The following is a 16,154-nucleotide window of genomic DNA, read 5'->3' as shown; positions in this document are numbered from 1 at the left end:
TTTTCAAGTTTGAGGCCTGAAAATTAAGATCCTGAACTCAACCTAGAAAAAGCACTACATATCCTCTTTGCTGAATATCAACAAGATCACCTTTGAAGTACTCCCTTTAGGAAGCTATGCACCAATGCCAGCACCTTGAAAACAATTTTGTAACTCATTTTATGCAATGGCCATCAAAGCTGCCATATTACCTTTGATGTATCCTAAGTGTCATCAAAATGTCTTCCTTTCAATATTTCCTTTATCTCAGGGTAAAGGAAAAAAAAATCACTGGGGACCAGATCAGGTGAGTAGAGAGTATGTCCCAATACAGTTATTTGCTAAAAACTCCATTGCAGATAGTGCCTGTGTGAGCTGGTGCACTGTTGTGATGCAAGAACCATCAGTTGGTGGCCAAGATTTTCAGTTATGATTTTCTATTTACATGGTCTGCTATGCTTCTCACTGTCAGCCAATGATTTTGATGTACAATTCAATGAATTTTTGTAATGTTTCATCAGTTCTGCTCTTTACTGGTTGCCCTGACCTCTCTTCATCAGTGATGCTTTCTGTCCCCTCAAGAAAAATAGTTCATCCATTTGTGTGTTGCCATTATCTTCATGGGATTATCCCCATAAATGTGGAATAATATGTCTCTGATTTCACTTCCATTCTTGCCACCTTTAACAAGAAGTGTATGACTATAAGTTTGTTGCTCTAATTCAAGCTCCGAAACTCTCATGACAGCACATAAAAACATGCAACAATAATGAATGCCACTCAGCAGACACCACCACACACCAACGTGAACACAGCTGTGAAATGCTGATATACCTCAGTAAGGTTAAGAAACCCTACCAAATTGTTTGTACGGTGCTGCCAACATAAGTACATGGTGGCAAGTTTCTGAACTTAATTATCAGGCCTCATATTCAATCATGTTATGTACAAATAATGACATTTATTCCATCCCAAGTTTTATTATTTTTCCTTGGTTCTTCAGTCCTATGGTTTCTCGGTTCTTCTCTTCCTTCATTTGTTTTTTAACCATTGCCAGGACCAGAATTTCTAATATAATCTGAATCATAGTCATGATGGCAGGTCTAGGTCTCTCAGGAGTAACATTTTCAATATTTAACCATCAACTATGAGGAATGTTTTAGGGTTTTTTTTTTTTTTTTTTTTGCAGTTTTTGGCTAGGGTTGAGTTTGAACCCACCACCTCTGGCATATGGGGCCAGTGCCTTACTCTTTTGAGTCACAGACGCTGCCCAGAAGTTCCATTTTATTTTTAATGTGTCAAATGCATTAAAGTCATGAATTAGTGTTGAATTTTATTAAGTACCTTTTTTCCTGCATCTATGGAGATGAAATGAATTTTTTCATTTATCCTGTTAAAGTGATAAATTACACTGTTATTTTTGAAACAATAAAAGTGTACTTCTTGTTCATGTCACAGCCAAATGCATGCCAGCAGGGACTCAGAATGTTTGCATTTTGTGCTTCTGCGCCATTTAGCTTCTTAGAGTGCTGCCAATCCAGCCAGCATCAGGAAAGAAAGCAAGCACATCAGTTATACTTTTATTCTGTAGAATTCCAGAACCTAGTCACATGCTTCCACCCAACTTCCAGGGTGTTGAAAAATATGGACTATATCTGTCCTTATGTCAATTTCACCATAATGTTTTGGTTGTGAGGACCCTATTCTCTAGAAGATTCCTCAGGAAGGGCCCCTGGGAACCACAATGCCCAAGTTCTTGAACATTCACAATAGACAGCAGTCATTAGACTATAATGTCAGTATAGCTAAATAAATAAAATCTGTGGTTCACATTTTCTTTACAATGTTATTTAATTATATTCTTATATAAAATTCTGGCATCAAAAAGTTTGCTGGGGATCTGTTTTTCTTTCATTATAAGTTTCTGATTGAATGCTTTAAAATTTTTTTTTCAGAATTGGTAACTCATAACCCCTGTGGGAAACAAATTTATCAACTAGAATACAGTTCTTTGGTGCGGTTCCTCTTGTCTTTCATCTTACAGAACTGCCATGTCTTAGGTCAACACCTTTTCCACATCACCTTTAAAGATGTTGGTGCATACGTTCATTACAGTCGGCGACGTTCTATCCTGGGGTGCCTCAATTCCTAAATGATTTTTAAGTTTGCACACATTAAGCTTCACTCTCTGTGCTCTAGAATCCTAAGGGCCAAATAACAAATAATAATAAATGCACCTAGGTACCCACCATGTATCACACAGCAGAACTTCACTATTCTAACCCCCATGCCCAACTGTGCCTTACTTACTAAATGTCTTGCTCCTGCTTCCCTGAACACCTACCAACCACTGATCTAGACTGTATTTTAGTTGATAGATTTGTTTCCCACAGGAGCTACAAGATACCAATTCTAAAAAAAAAAAAAAAATCTTTAAGCTTTCAATCAGAAACTTAGAAAGAAAAACAGATTCTTACCATACTTTTTGATGCCAAAATTTTATGCCATAGTACAATTAAATAACTTTAAAAAAATAAATGTGAACCACAGATTTTATATTTAGCTGTACTGACATTCAAACATAATGACTTCTGTCTATTATGAACATTCAAGAACACGGGCATTATGGTTCTCAGGGAGGCTTGTCTGCCAGAGAACAGACTCCTCACAACTAAAACACCACAGAGACATTGGCATAAGACACATATAGAATAGATTTCCAATCCCATGAGGTGGAGACATGTGACTGGGCTTTGGAATTCCATGATAACATTATGTTTAGTTTTGTAAGAAACTGCTAAACTGTGTTCCAAAGTAGCTGTACCATTTTGTATCAACACCATCAATGATTAAGACCTGTTACTCCACCTCACCAGCAATTAGCATTGTCAGCTTTTTGTATTTTGGCCATTCTAACAGGTATGCAGTGGCATCTTATCATTTGATTTGCATCACCTTAATGTTGAGTATATTTTTACACCTGGGCTAGTGGGTTCAAAGCCTGCCAGGGCCTGGTAAACAACAATCACAACTACAACAACAACAAAATAGCCGGGTAGTAGCCAGCTACTTGGGAGGCTGAGGCAAGAGAATCGCTTAAGCCCAAGAGTTTGAGGTGGTTGTGAGCTGTAACGCCACAGCACTCGACTGAGGGAGACATAGTAAAACTGTCTCAAGGGGGGAAAAAAAAAACACTCATCCCCCAAAACCCCAGGTCATGCAAAATTTCCCCTATTTTTCTTCTAAGAAGTTTTGTAGTTAGGTCTATAATCTATTTTGACTTAAATTTTGTGTAAAATGTAATGTTTGCAGTCAGGTTCATTTTTCTGCATATAGCTATGCCCAATTGTTGCACCATTTGTTGAAAAATTCTTTCTGTGCTGAATTATCTTTCCATATCAGTTGACTATTTTTGCATGAATTTATTCGTAGGCTCTCTATTCTGTTCCATTGATTTGTGTATCTATTGTTTATTTTACCAATACGATGCTGTCTTGATTACTGTAGCTTTTTAGTATGTCTTGAAGTTGGATAGTATACTTCCTAAAAGCTTATGTATCTTCAGTATTGTACTACCAGTATATATTTTGAAATGATTTTTTAACTCTTAGCTATTTCAGCAATTTTTAATTAAGTTATATACATGGTTTTTAGATGCAATATAATTGCACACTTAGTAGACTATCATGTAACTAATACACAATAGAAAAGAAAAGTTTTTTGTGACTATTAATGCTCTGTGTGGAGCTTTCAAAAATCATAATTTCTTTTTTCAAATACTACACTCATGGGAGAATACAACTTCTTTTCTCTCTTTCTCTGGTTTCTTTCAAACAACATTTATAAAGAAAGAGAAAGTAAAGCAATTAGTTTCAATGAAAATTTAATGGGTTTAGTTTAGATATATTTAGATATATTCTTTGGTTTTTTCTTATTTATTTATTTATTATTAGATCATAGCTATGTACATTGATACCGTCATGAGGTACAGTGTGCTATTTTTGAAATGACTTTTTATTGTTAAATTCTTTCGGAGTTCTTTATCCATTCTTTCAAACCCTACTTTACATCTAATTTCAGTTTTTAAAATTCAGATTCATGTTGTTGTTTTATAATTTATAAGCTCTTATGTACTTATAAGCTAGTTTTGAACTATGCTATTGCTCATTCATTTTATGGTTATCTCTTTTTGCATGTTTTCATTGTTTCTAGGGAGGTTATTATGCTTATTCTTTTTTTTATTCTTTTATACCAAAAATCTTTGAGAACTTTACTTAAAAATAGGCAACCAAAAAGATTCTAAGTTAATTTCCTTTTAGTTATAGGAGGGATAAGCAGGAAATTACAGCTTTTTTAGCTTCAAGATGCTAGAGTGCACTCTCCTTTGCTTTTGCAAAGTGATAAAAAATATGGCCTTGCATTTTCTCGGATCTGACATGATGAATTTAATATTTTAATCAAGAAGTTTTCTTTCCATTTCCATTAGTGTCTTTATTCCAATCACCTACTTGCAGAAATTTCCTATCAATGCTAGCCTTTCTTACAAAAGAGCCTTGTTTCTGTCTGAAGAGTTTTCCAGGGCCCAGAAAGTTCCAAGTATTATTCATCATTACCACATCACTGTTCCTTTGTACTCACCAGAAATTGGATATAATAGAACTCCCTTCTATTTTTGGCAGCTTTTCTCATATTGATCACTGTGTTTCCCAATGAGTTTAGATTGGTAATTTAAGAGATTTCCTGTGCTCAGACCCATAAGTTCAGCTGCTTTCCCTCTCATTTCTCCCACACAGATGAGATACGACAAAAGTCTTATAACCACCTACTGGGACATTACTGGGATACTTTGCTGCCTAGTTTTACCATAGATGTCGTCTATGTGTCTTTGGTTTTGTTATCCTAGTTGTTCAGCATGGATTTATCTTGGAGGCAGAATTTCTTAGTATCAAGCCAACCTTGCCTTCCTTGTAAACCAAGCTTACAAAACAAATTTTGTTGTAATATCCTTTCCATATATCACTGAATTCATTTTGCTTGTATTTTGTTAGGAAATTTGCATAAATACGAATGAAATATATTGGTTTACAATTTTTTAAAAATGTCCTTACTGAATTTTGCTGTCAAAGTTATGCTAGCCAAATAACAAATATTCACTCCTTTTATACAATGAGTATATGTTAAATGAATATTATTCATTTCCTAAAATGTTGGCAGAATTTACTAGTAAAGCCATCTAAACCTGGGTTTTTCTTGATGAAATACTTTAAGATTTAATTTCTATAACATATGACAGATTTCCTCTTATTGATAAATTTTCAATTTCATTTAATCTTTAAAATCACTGGGATAAAGTTGTTCAAAATCTGTTCTTACCATTTTAATATTTGTAATATTCATAGTTATATCTCCCACTTGGTCCCTCATTTTAGTAATTCCATCTTCATTTTTGTTTTCTGTCTTTCGGGTGTTTATAATTTTATTAACTGTTTTAAGAATGAATGTTTGGTTTTTCAGAGGTTTTTCTATTATATATTCTTTTCAATTCTTTATACATCTGCTCTTAATGATTTCCTTTCTTTTTTTTGTTCTTGCTCTAACTACTTAAGATAGCATAAGTTTCACATACACATATTCTACATGTTTGCAATGTTCTATAAATATCAATTAGATCAGATTTATAAATATTGTTAGTAAGATCTTCCATATGTTACCAGTAGTTATATTTGGTTCATCAATTACTAGAAAGGTAACTTAACTAAGACTATGAACTTGTCTACTTATCCTCTTCATTCTGCCAATATTTGCTTTCTATATTTTCAGGCTGTTTTTAGACACACACAAACACCAATTTGCTATATCTTCCTAGCATATTTACTACTTTATCAGTATAAAATGCCTCTTTTCTGCCTAAAAATGTGTCTTTTTTTTAAGTTTATTTTATCCAGTATTTACAGGGCTATACCAACCTTTCTGTTAGTTTTTCATGTTATCATTTTCTCTCCTTTTAGCTTGTCTCTGCTAAGTTCACTATGTTTTTTGTAAGAAGCACATCATCATTGTGTTTTTTAATCTATTCTGACAATCTATGTCTTTTAGTTAGAGGATTAGTTCATTTACATATAAAGTAATTACAACATATTTGTTATTAAATATGTAATTTACTATTTGTTTTCTATTTGTCTCGTTTGTTCTATGTTCTTTTTTATTCCTTTTATCCCTCATTTGAATAAACTATATATTTTTGTATCATATCATGTCCCTTCTCTATTTGGTTATTACAGTCTTTGCACTATTCTTTTTAGAAGCTATCCTATTGCTCACAGCATGCATTTAACCAGGTAATAAACCAAAGCAGTATTGTTACTTCCCAGATAATTCAAGGATGTAAAACTCTGTAATTCCTTTGACCCCCCCCCCACAATTTTTGTGCTATTGTTTCTATCCTAAGCTTTTTTGAAGCTAGAAGTCAGTTCCCACCCCCCTTTTTTTGACATTGACTTTTTATCCCATCTACAGAATTTGTTTCCTTTTTGTGTCATTAAACTTTTTCCTTTATCTTCTTTACTTCAGGGAAACCAGAAGTGACATCTAGTTAAATCTGATTTATGATAAACATATTTAGCAACAATATTCATCACGTAATCCTGTGAGTTTTATATCTTATCATATTAGGGACAAGGATAATTCTAATCTCATAATAATTGTGTAGATTAAAAAGAAGTGGCACATGTAAAGTGTAACATAATACCTGACACATAATAGCCAAAGTTCATAATTTCTCACCTTCAGTCCTAGTAACACGTTGAGGTGGGTAATTCTTTTTTGTGGGGCTGTCTTGTGCATTTTAGGATATTTAGAGATATTCCTGGCCTCTATCTGCTAGGTAGCATCCCCCAGTGTGACAACCAAAAATGTCTCCAGACATTACCAAATCTCCTCTGGGGGACAAAATTAGATCCAGTTTAGAACCATTGGTATAGAACAAAAACTCAAGTATTTTTGGATAAATATTCCTCAAGCATTTACTATCATGCCTTATTTAATCTATGAGAGTAAGAGCTACATAGGTCATGAATGCTGTTGTCCGCATATCCATAGTTTTGGGGAGAAATATAAAATACACTGTCATTAAGTTTCCTGCTAGAGATAACCTTGTGTTGCTATGAGAGGAGGAGCATCTAACTAAAGTCAGAAGTGAGGCTCCTTCCATGGAAGAACAAAGAATTCTGAGCTGAGACTTGGAGGACAGGCTTCCCTCCTCTTTCCCAGTGGGGCCCCGGGAGAACAAACCAATAATGACTATTCACAACATAAATAACCCTTCCAAAAATAATGAATGAAAACCCATATTCTTTCCAGACTGTACTTCAGAATATGATCCATAAAGATGAATCTACTATCAACATAAAGACATAGGTAAGGTGAGCTGGGAGGGAAACAGAGATGGTACAATCCACCCTCTCCTCCTTCAGTTGTTAATGGCAATGACATGGCATTTTCCCATTCTATATTTCTCAGTCTGTTTGAAGACACACTGAATAACCACAACCAGATTAAGACCAGTCAGGATTAACGTCTCTCACACACACCCTTTCTTACCAACACTGCCTTCCAGGATGCTGATTCAGCTGTCTATACTTCCAATCTTCTTCCTGACCAAGCAGAGTATATCTTCAGCTCATTTGCAGTAGAATTCAGATGAGGGCTAGCTGGTCACTAAGCCTGTTTCCTTTACTTCCTGGGCACACAGCTCAACTATTTTTCCTCTCCCCCTCCCCACCCCTGCAGTATCCCGTGGCCATATGACTAAGTTCTAGCCTAAAGGATGTAAGAGTAGATGTGACATGCACTTCCTCCAGGTCTCGCCTGTGAACACCTCCCACGTGCAGCCCCTCAGGCTCTCTCCTCTCTGCTGCCTTGATTGAGACACACATTGGTACCTTGGAGGCTGCGATTTAAAGATTGTGAAGTCAAAGAGTGCAAGGAATCCCTGAGTCTCCACTTGGAGCACAGAAGCCCTATCAGGAACACCCATATTGGGTTTTCCATGAATCAGAAGTAAACTTCCACTGTGTTAAGTCACTAAGATTTGAGGGTTTATCTAGTATAGCAGTTAGCATTACCCACCTAATACACAAAAGGAGAGAAATAGCCCACTTTCCTCTGCAATTGTAATCCCTTTAGTTCCCCAGACATGAATGGTATTTCAGCCTTGTTCACCAAGCCAAAGAAAAGATCCTTTTGCCAGAATATTTCACTGATATTCCCTGGAGTTAAATGGGTATGTGAGAGGCTATTTGCAGGGCCATTGCTAAAGATCACACTTCATCTAATGTCTGCAGCACAGGAGCATGAAAGGACGCGGTCTTTGATGTCACACAGATGTGGCTTTGAATCTTGGTTCCCTCTTTGGCTCCTTTCTTTGGCTCAGTCTCCCTGAGCCTCTGTTTCTTCATCTGCAAAACGAGGGTAATAACACCTCATAGGAATTTCATGGGGATAAAAGGACAGATAGCATGTGAAATCCTGGCATAGTTCCTAGCATGTCCATGGTACTCAATTAGTTCCTTCCCAGCAACTATGAAATTAATGAATTGGGAATTTTTTTTAACAAATTTTTTTTTCTTTTTACTGTTCTAATCAGAAATTCAAGCAAGAGCTGTCCTTTTCCACAAAAGACCGGGTATTTATCTTTCCTTGAAAATGATGATTATCTCATATAAAAGGTATCAGGTTCAACAAATACTTCTATGTTTTCTTTGGTCTAAACAAGGAAAAGAATTTAAGTTTAAAGAAATTTTAAAACAAACACATAAACACAGGCAACATTCAGTATTTTTACCACTATTTTCCCTTGCAAGAAATAAATGCCATATTTTCAAACCAACAACAGTAGAACATACTCTGGGATTTGATCCAAAAGTAGAGCAATAAACAAGACAGTTCATATGACAGGGAGGGAGGAAAGCATTTTTCTGGGTAATACTAATAGACGTCGATCAGGACCTTCCCTGTTCCCATCTAATGAGAGACTCCATAGGAAACGCTGGCACATCAGAGAGCTAACAAGGCAGTGGTAGGCACGCCACCTTACCCAAGCCCGTTTCTGTAAGGGAGATTTGGCAACGGGACCGGTAAACAGGGGACAATTCTAGCTGAGCTAGCAGAGCTGAGAGCTGTCACAGCCTCATGCCCCAACTACCGTGGAAGGACGCTGAAATGTCAGGGCAACCAGGATGCAGAGAGAAGGCTTGATGAGTGCCGCCCACCAGGATGACTAAGTGCTCCTGGGGACAATCCCCTCTCAGAGGGCAGAAAGCAAATATCCAGATGCTATGAGCTGCCAGATGTGATTAACTGAGCAAAGGTGAAGTCACCCACTTAACCATCTGAGCAGCCTTCCTCATCAAAGTGACCTGAGAGTTTTCTGCAAAAGTATTCACCAACAAAACAAATGCAGGCGCCATCCGACTCCCGTCTCCACCTCTTCTCCTGTCTTCCTCCCATCGAGTCAGAACACCGGCCTATTTTTAAACCACTGGCAGAGTATTCTCTCGTGGAAATGGGGCTAGGTTGGGGGGGCTCCTGACACAGGCAGATGCTCACTCAGATACCGCGCAAGCTCCCCCCAGGCTACACCCACTCACCAGTCCTGCCTCTCTCCCAAGAACGGGGCAGAGGAGCCTAAGACGAGAAGGCCCCAGGAGGGAGCTTCTGCCCGTGCAGAGGAGGAGGGAGGATCTGACGCTGGTTCCCATGACACAGATAAGGCAGGCCTCCCTCCTCTGAGGAAGGGAAGACTGAGACTACGTGCAAACCAGCCCCATGTGCAGAAACCCAGAGAGAGAGCAGGAGAGACAAACCCCAGATGCGGATTCTAGCATCTTTTAAAGACTTAAGAGAATTTCAGTGTCTCTTTAACAAGCATCTAGCGTGCTCTAAGCAAAATAACAAACTTTTTTAAACATTGGAGACTGTCACAAGGTCATAGGCTGATTTGCCAAAAAAAAAAAAAAAAAAATCTCCAAACCAAAAAAATACTTTTCAAGAAAGGAGGTGTGTAGTACTTACAGTCTCTCCAGCTGCTTCAGGTCCTGGAAGGCACCTCTCTCAATAATGCTGACCTGGTTGTCCTCCAGATGCCTAGAACCATAGAGACAACGGTCAAAGACAAAGCTGGACTCAAGGACCCTTGTGCTAGGCCTCAGGCCATCCAGGGGTAACCTGTACCCGCCCCCTCCCCGCCCCTCTGGGCCCCCCAAGGAGGATCAGTCTGGTGGGACAAGATAATTCATGCTGCAGTTAGGTGTCACGGTAACCAGGGTTTGCCGCCTGCACACTTCTACCTGACAGATTGGTTTCCATGCCTCTATTTTAAGAATGTTCTCAGCAAATGTCCCCCCAAGCACTGCAGGATGTTGTACAGAAAAGGAAGAGGTAAAGCTGCTCCTTATAAGAACCACACACATACTCAGCACCTCATTCCTCGGAGCTCCCTCCTCCAAGGAGTCAAAAATATTCCATTGAAGAGGGCCTTCCCTGCTCACCCTTGTAGAAAGGGTGAAGTGACTGTGAGACAGTGGGCTGTCACCCAGAAAACCAGCCTGGTCCTGGGAATGCCTCTCACCCAGGGCCTGGCTAATCCCCAGCTCACAATGATGGTCACAAAAGCCTGAGCTTCCTGCCCCAGCGTCAAGCTGCACTCACCTTCTATGTGATCCAAGGAAGTGACTAAAAATCCTAAACATTCTGTTTCAAGTGAGTTCGACTCTTGCATGTGCTATATCCTAAGAATTGAGCATACAATGAAACATTTGTTTTTCTAACTTAAAAAAAAAATGGCAGCTTAAAATGGATTAGCTGAACAGTAGGGGAAGGAAGCCATGAAGCTTCACAGCTTCCATCTGGGGCCATCTTGGGCTGGGAAATGACATAGACTGTACTTGGTGGCTGAATGAGACTTGGGGGTGGAAGGGATGCAGTGGTGATTGAAGGATATTTCTTTGGAAGGTGGAGGGTAAGAAGGGTCTGGGCTTCTCTGGATTAAGCAGGAGGAGAGGTGCCCTAAGCACCTCGAAGGCCACAGAACAGAGGAAGGCTGCATCTCACTCCGAAAGTGACCCCTCTGCAAGGCCTTCTCAGCCTGACCCTTGGGCCCTTGTGTTTTCCTTTCAAGTCCATTTTTCCCACTGGGCCTAAGATGCAAGAAGACAGACCTCCTGTCCGTCATCATACTCCCAGCTCTAACACGGTTGCCTCACTGAGCGGCCACTTTTTAAATGCTCACTGAATGAATGGAAACTATAGGAGACTTGGGGCCTTAGCACATACTGGTTCTATATTAAAGAGAAGCCTATCCTTGTCTAGGACTCATGAAATTTCTATCAGGAGGGTAACTGTATTTTGTTTGGGCTCAATGATATTTTATTTCTTGTGGATGTGCTACAAACAGTTAAAAACCAATATTTCTCCCCCATACACACCCTACAAAAGAAACTCCCTTTGAAAAAAATCAGCTCTTCCATTCGGCACATCAGTTGGCCAGAGTGAGCATTGGACATCAGTCAGCAAAGGGCGCCTGGCTCTGCTGTTTGTCACATTCTGACCCTTACTCTTCTGGTACTTCCAGCCCATGTAGACTGACCCCTCACATGCTCCTCACTTCATAGATATGAAAATGACTGAACAGAGACTTGCCCGAGGAGAAATTTATATAGAGCAGTGATTTCCAACCACTGTGCTAGAAGAGGATCTTAGGTGCAACATGAAAATGTTTAAGATCATTAATTAAATTATTTTTTTAAAAAAGTTCAAAGCACAGGTTTTTTTTTTTTTACTCTATTTTTTGGATCAACATAATTTAAGTGTTCTACAAAAATATGATTATAGGTTCAAGTGCGCCATGAGATTTAAAAAGTTGAAAAACACTGATGCAAAGTCTTGCAGCTGGGAAGGGTGGACCTCTAACCCCAAGTCTAGTGTGCTTTCCAGATTTTGAATCTAATTTCATATATATATATATATATATATATATGGTCTCAGTTTGCTGCCCCTGGCTAGAATGCCATGGTGTTATAGCTCTATCCTGATGGTGTTATATTGGACCAGTCAGTCAACCTGAGACTCAGTTTCCTCATTTGTAAAACAGGAAAAATAAAACATTGCATACGGTCTTATTAAGAGTAAAAATGGAATAAGTAATTAAATCATCTAGCCCAGGATCTGGAGTTGAATTAGAGGCTCTAAAAATGTTCTTTCCCTTCTCTTCCTTGTCCATTCTGCCATATGCAAGGAGGGCCTTGGAATGCTAATACCCTTATACAAGCACATCGTGTTACACAGGGAACCAGCTCAATACTAGTGGCTGAGGATCTGCTCAGCTAAGTTTTTATTGCCAATCAATCGATCCCAGAACTTGCAGTCATTATTTCCCAGTTATAAGGACCATCTCTAGGGCTGTTGAGTGTCACATTCTGTGTTTCTGAAGAAGCTTAACTCCAACCTCCAGTGATGCATCTCTTAGTTCTATACTAATTAATCTACCACTACAAGCCTCTTTCAAAACAGGGAGAAGAAAAGTGAGCACATCCATATGAGACATGTGCCCGGCTAGAGCAAGTATTCTCCTTCCTCCCTGCTAGGAAACTTTATGATACTGTCCGGTTTCTTCTATTTAAGACCTGTCAGACAGTCCCTATCCTTTCTGGGCTCTGGTGCCCACTTCCTCCCACTTCTCCTTGAGTCCCAGGCATTAGTGGTGGCTCCTAGCTGTCACCAGCTTTAGGGAACAGTGCCATCTCCTCTGGGTTTCTCCTAACCCTGCCCACACCTCTATGAATAATTTTCTCTTTAGCTCTCCTCATGTGCTCCCTGTTAAGTATCACATCTTTCCTGCCATGACACTGACTGACAAAGCTCTTTTAAGAGCTACTTCCTAGACTTTTGCAGAGTCTAGTCCAGTACCTGGTGCTCAAAGGCTCAATAAATAATATTTGATGGACAAATAAATCAACGAATGAATGCACTATGACTCTCCCATCCAGACTTCTAAGCTGCAATACAAGCCAGGATTATGCACCAAAGTCATTCACAACCCCTTCAACTTTAGGACAGGGAAACCAGGAAGGGCTGGACACCCAGAAGTGCTGTCTGTGGCTGGAGTCTATTCTGAGTTAGAGGGACACAGACTGACAGACTGTATTCATTTTCAGCTCTTTGGGCATTTTTTTGTTTTTAGTTTTAACACTGGATCAGAATCGGAAATCCTCCCCCCTCAGATGATGATAGCTGGGGCGGAGTTTAACTTTTTTATTAACCCCATTTGGGATGAAGCTGACTCCCACATTGCGAGCACAGCAGAGTTCTTAAACAGACTAAGAAAGGGAATATCATTGACACCACCAGAAAAGACCTTTTCCTCCTCCCATCTGGTGGGAGAAAGAAATAACATGGGCAACCATTGTATCTTATCCTTGAATGCCCTTTATACGGGGAAAATTGCCCTAGGATGAGACTGGAGATCCCCAATAACTGTTTGATCTGCTTTCCCTCACATTCACAGCTCTGCATGGAAATGGGTGGCAAGCTCGAATTATCCAAGACTAGGGAGTCTTTTCTGGCTTCTCTAGAAACTGTAAATAAGAAACAGATATGGGGAATGTGCCAAGGTGCGAAGAAAGCTTTTCTAAAAAGATAGTTGTCTAGGTTACTCAGCTAAAAAGAATAGACTGAAGGAAAATATGGTAAAAATGTCTGGATATTTTCTTGGTGTTAGTTAGAAAGCATTTCAGCTATTCCACCTAGCAGATCCTTTTACAGTAATAAAGGGCCCCTTGGACAGGATTGTCTTTGAGTTGATAAGGAAGATAACGAAACACCGTATATAACAGAGTCTATAAAGTGGTGTAGGGGAAGGTTTTTTGGCATTGCTTATCAAAATAAAAAGAATGTACCAATTAACTGAAAAGATAAACTGTAGTCAAAGGAATGTCGCAGACCCTCCAGAGGATATTAATACAATCTTTCGTGATTCCTTTAAACTTCCTATTATATTTCCAGAGAGTAGAGATGGAAATTAGAATTTTTATGAGTCTTTCTCATGTAATAGTAGAAAAATTAAAGGGTTATTTTTGATGTTGTTAGAAATTAAAGCATTGGGTGAAACCTCTGATTCATAGGAAAGGAAATCTCACAGACACAGGAGGAAGAAATGCAAAAAAAAAAAAAGAAAAGAAAAGAAAAGAAAATAGAGAAGTTAAACAGATGTCTGTCTTTTAACCTGGCAAATGACATGGATTACTGAGTTACTGCCTTTATCTTTTCTATAAAAATCACCCTAAAACTGAAGGACAGAATTACCCTCACCCATATTCCAATCTCAATTCTGATACACATACATCTTATCTGAGCTGCCAGTCACTTCACAGACCCACGGATGCTTACAGCAAAAGAAAGCTTTGGCAGAGAGTAGGCCCTCCCTCCAAAGGTAGGGAGAGGAGTGTGAGACCACAGCCTGTGGTCTTGCACATCAAGAGCAAGATGCCCTGCACATCAGAGCTCCATGTACAGAACAGAGGGTCTATGTCTGCCTTGGTTTTCTAAGCCCCCTATGATACAGACACATACTGTGTTTCCCAGAAAATAAGACCTACCCAAAAAATAAGGCCTAGCAGGATTTCTATGTATTTGTTAAATATAAGCCCTACCCCATAATAAGACCTAGTGATGGGCGTGGCTATGCAGATATGCATTTCAGCATGGAGAGGAAGACATCCCCTGAAAATAAGCCCTAGTGTGTCTTCTTGAGAAAAAATAAATATAAGACAATGTCTTATTTTCGGGGAAATATGGTAGTAGCACTACATGGAAATTAGAAAGTATACAGTCTGACTCCTTCCATCACCTGTTAGATGGCGTCGGGACCATTTAACCTATCCATGCCTGATTCCTTGCCGCATGGAAGGGTTGACAGTGAGGCCTACTGCATGGTACCTCTACGTAACACTGTGCTGGGTCCGTGGAAGGTGTAGCATGAACAAGCTGGTTGTCATCATTATCATTACTACTAATTCTTCTCAATCAGAAAAGAAAAAAATATTATAAAAGTAACAAATAACACTTTGTATGTGATAAATGAGAATATCCAGACCATTCATGAAAATATTAAGTGTGAATGTACAGGTGTATATATGTAAGTATGTATGTATGTATGACAATGAGAGCTGAAAAGGCTTCAAACAGCTCATTCTCTATACTATGGATGAGAAAACTGGGCCCAAAAGGGTACATGGATTTTCCCAAGGTTACAAAGGCAGTTAATTCTGAATCAGGACCAGAATCTACTACTTTCTGCTCTAGGTACAAATTCATTCTATTACATGGGGCTATTAGTAAAACAGAAAAGGTAGCTTCACGTGCCAACACTGTTACTTCTAGTAATGATCTCCTAGTCAAGATTTCACAACACAAAAAACATCAGGGTAGTGGGCAACTTGCCCAGGCTGTACACTCCATCCAGGTCTCAAGCCACCAATGAATAAAGAAGGAACAAAGATCTAATTACTCTTCTCTTATATCCCTGGATGTCTGAGACTTTTCAACGAGCAAGTATTTGGGAAGCTTCTTATCACCCGCAGACTTAAGGATGGATGAAACTCTTCAATACTTCAATATTCTACAATGAAACCCAATATTCCTTGTGCCCCTATTCTGTCAATGCCCATCTCAAATTTTGCTACCTGTCCACATAGCCGTGGGTGTTCAGCAAGGGCTCTGACCCTTTCTGACTCTCTCTCCCTCTCCCTCCTCTCCTCCTCTCCATTAAGCAACAAGATAAATAACTTCTGTCCTGATTGGTCTTTTAAAGCACAGGCTGGAGAAGAAATTATCATCTCTATGGAAAGGAAGCATGGTTAGTCAACCTGACATTGCTGTCATCCTAGATGCTAGGCAAGTAGATTTATTCATTTATAGCCTTCTGTTTTCCCTGTCACTTGAACTAAGTTCTTCCATCGATCTAGCTCAGCCAGCAGCATGGAGACACAGAATGGGATACCTGTGAGCATTTGGCTACACTAATGATGGGGTTTCTGCTGCAGAATGGTGAAATCCTACTGTCCGGTGCTGGGCAGTGCAATGTTAAGGCAGTAGTATTTTTTTTTTTTTTTTTTTTTTTT

The 16,154-nt window shown here is 39.0% G+C and overlaps 1 protein-coding gene across 2 annotated transcripts in view; it reads right to left on the bottom strand.

The window, feature by feature from the left end:
* The window catches only part of SLIT3 (slit guidance ligand 3), a 620,424-nt gene that overhangs the window by 557,489 nt on the left and 46,781 nt on the right, over positions 1 to 16,154 (bottom strand). For both annotated transcript variants that reach the window (XM_003781960.2, XM_012807261.2), the window contains exon 3: positions 10,051 to 10,122. In XM_003781960.2, the coding sequence (XP_003782008.1) occupies positions 10,051 to 10,122 (72 nt within the window). The remainder of the gene's footprint in view (positions 1 to 10,050; positions 10,123 to 16,154) is intronic.

This window comes from Otolemur garnettii, unplaced genomic scaffold (assembly GCF_000181295.1).
Source record: "Otolemur garnettii isolate 467f Iridium unplaced genomic scaffold, OtoGar3 scaffold00003, whole genome shotgun sequence".
Lineage (NCBI taxonomy): Eukaryota > Metazoa > Chordata > Mammalia > Primates > Galagidae > Otolemur > Otolemur garnettii.
Note: the sequence above shows the minus strand (reverse complement) of the source record. Positions and strands in the feature narration are given on the sequence as shown.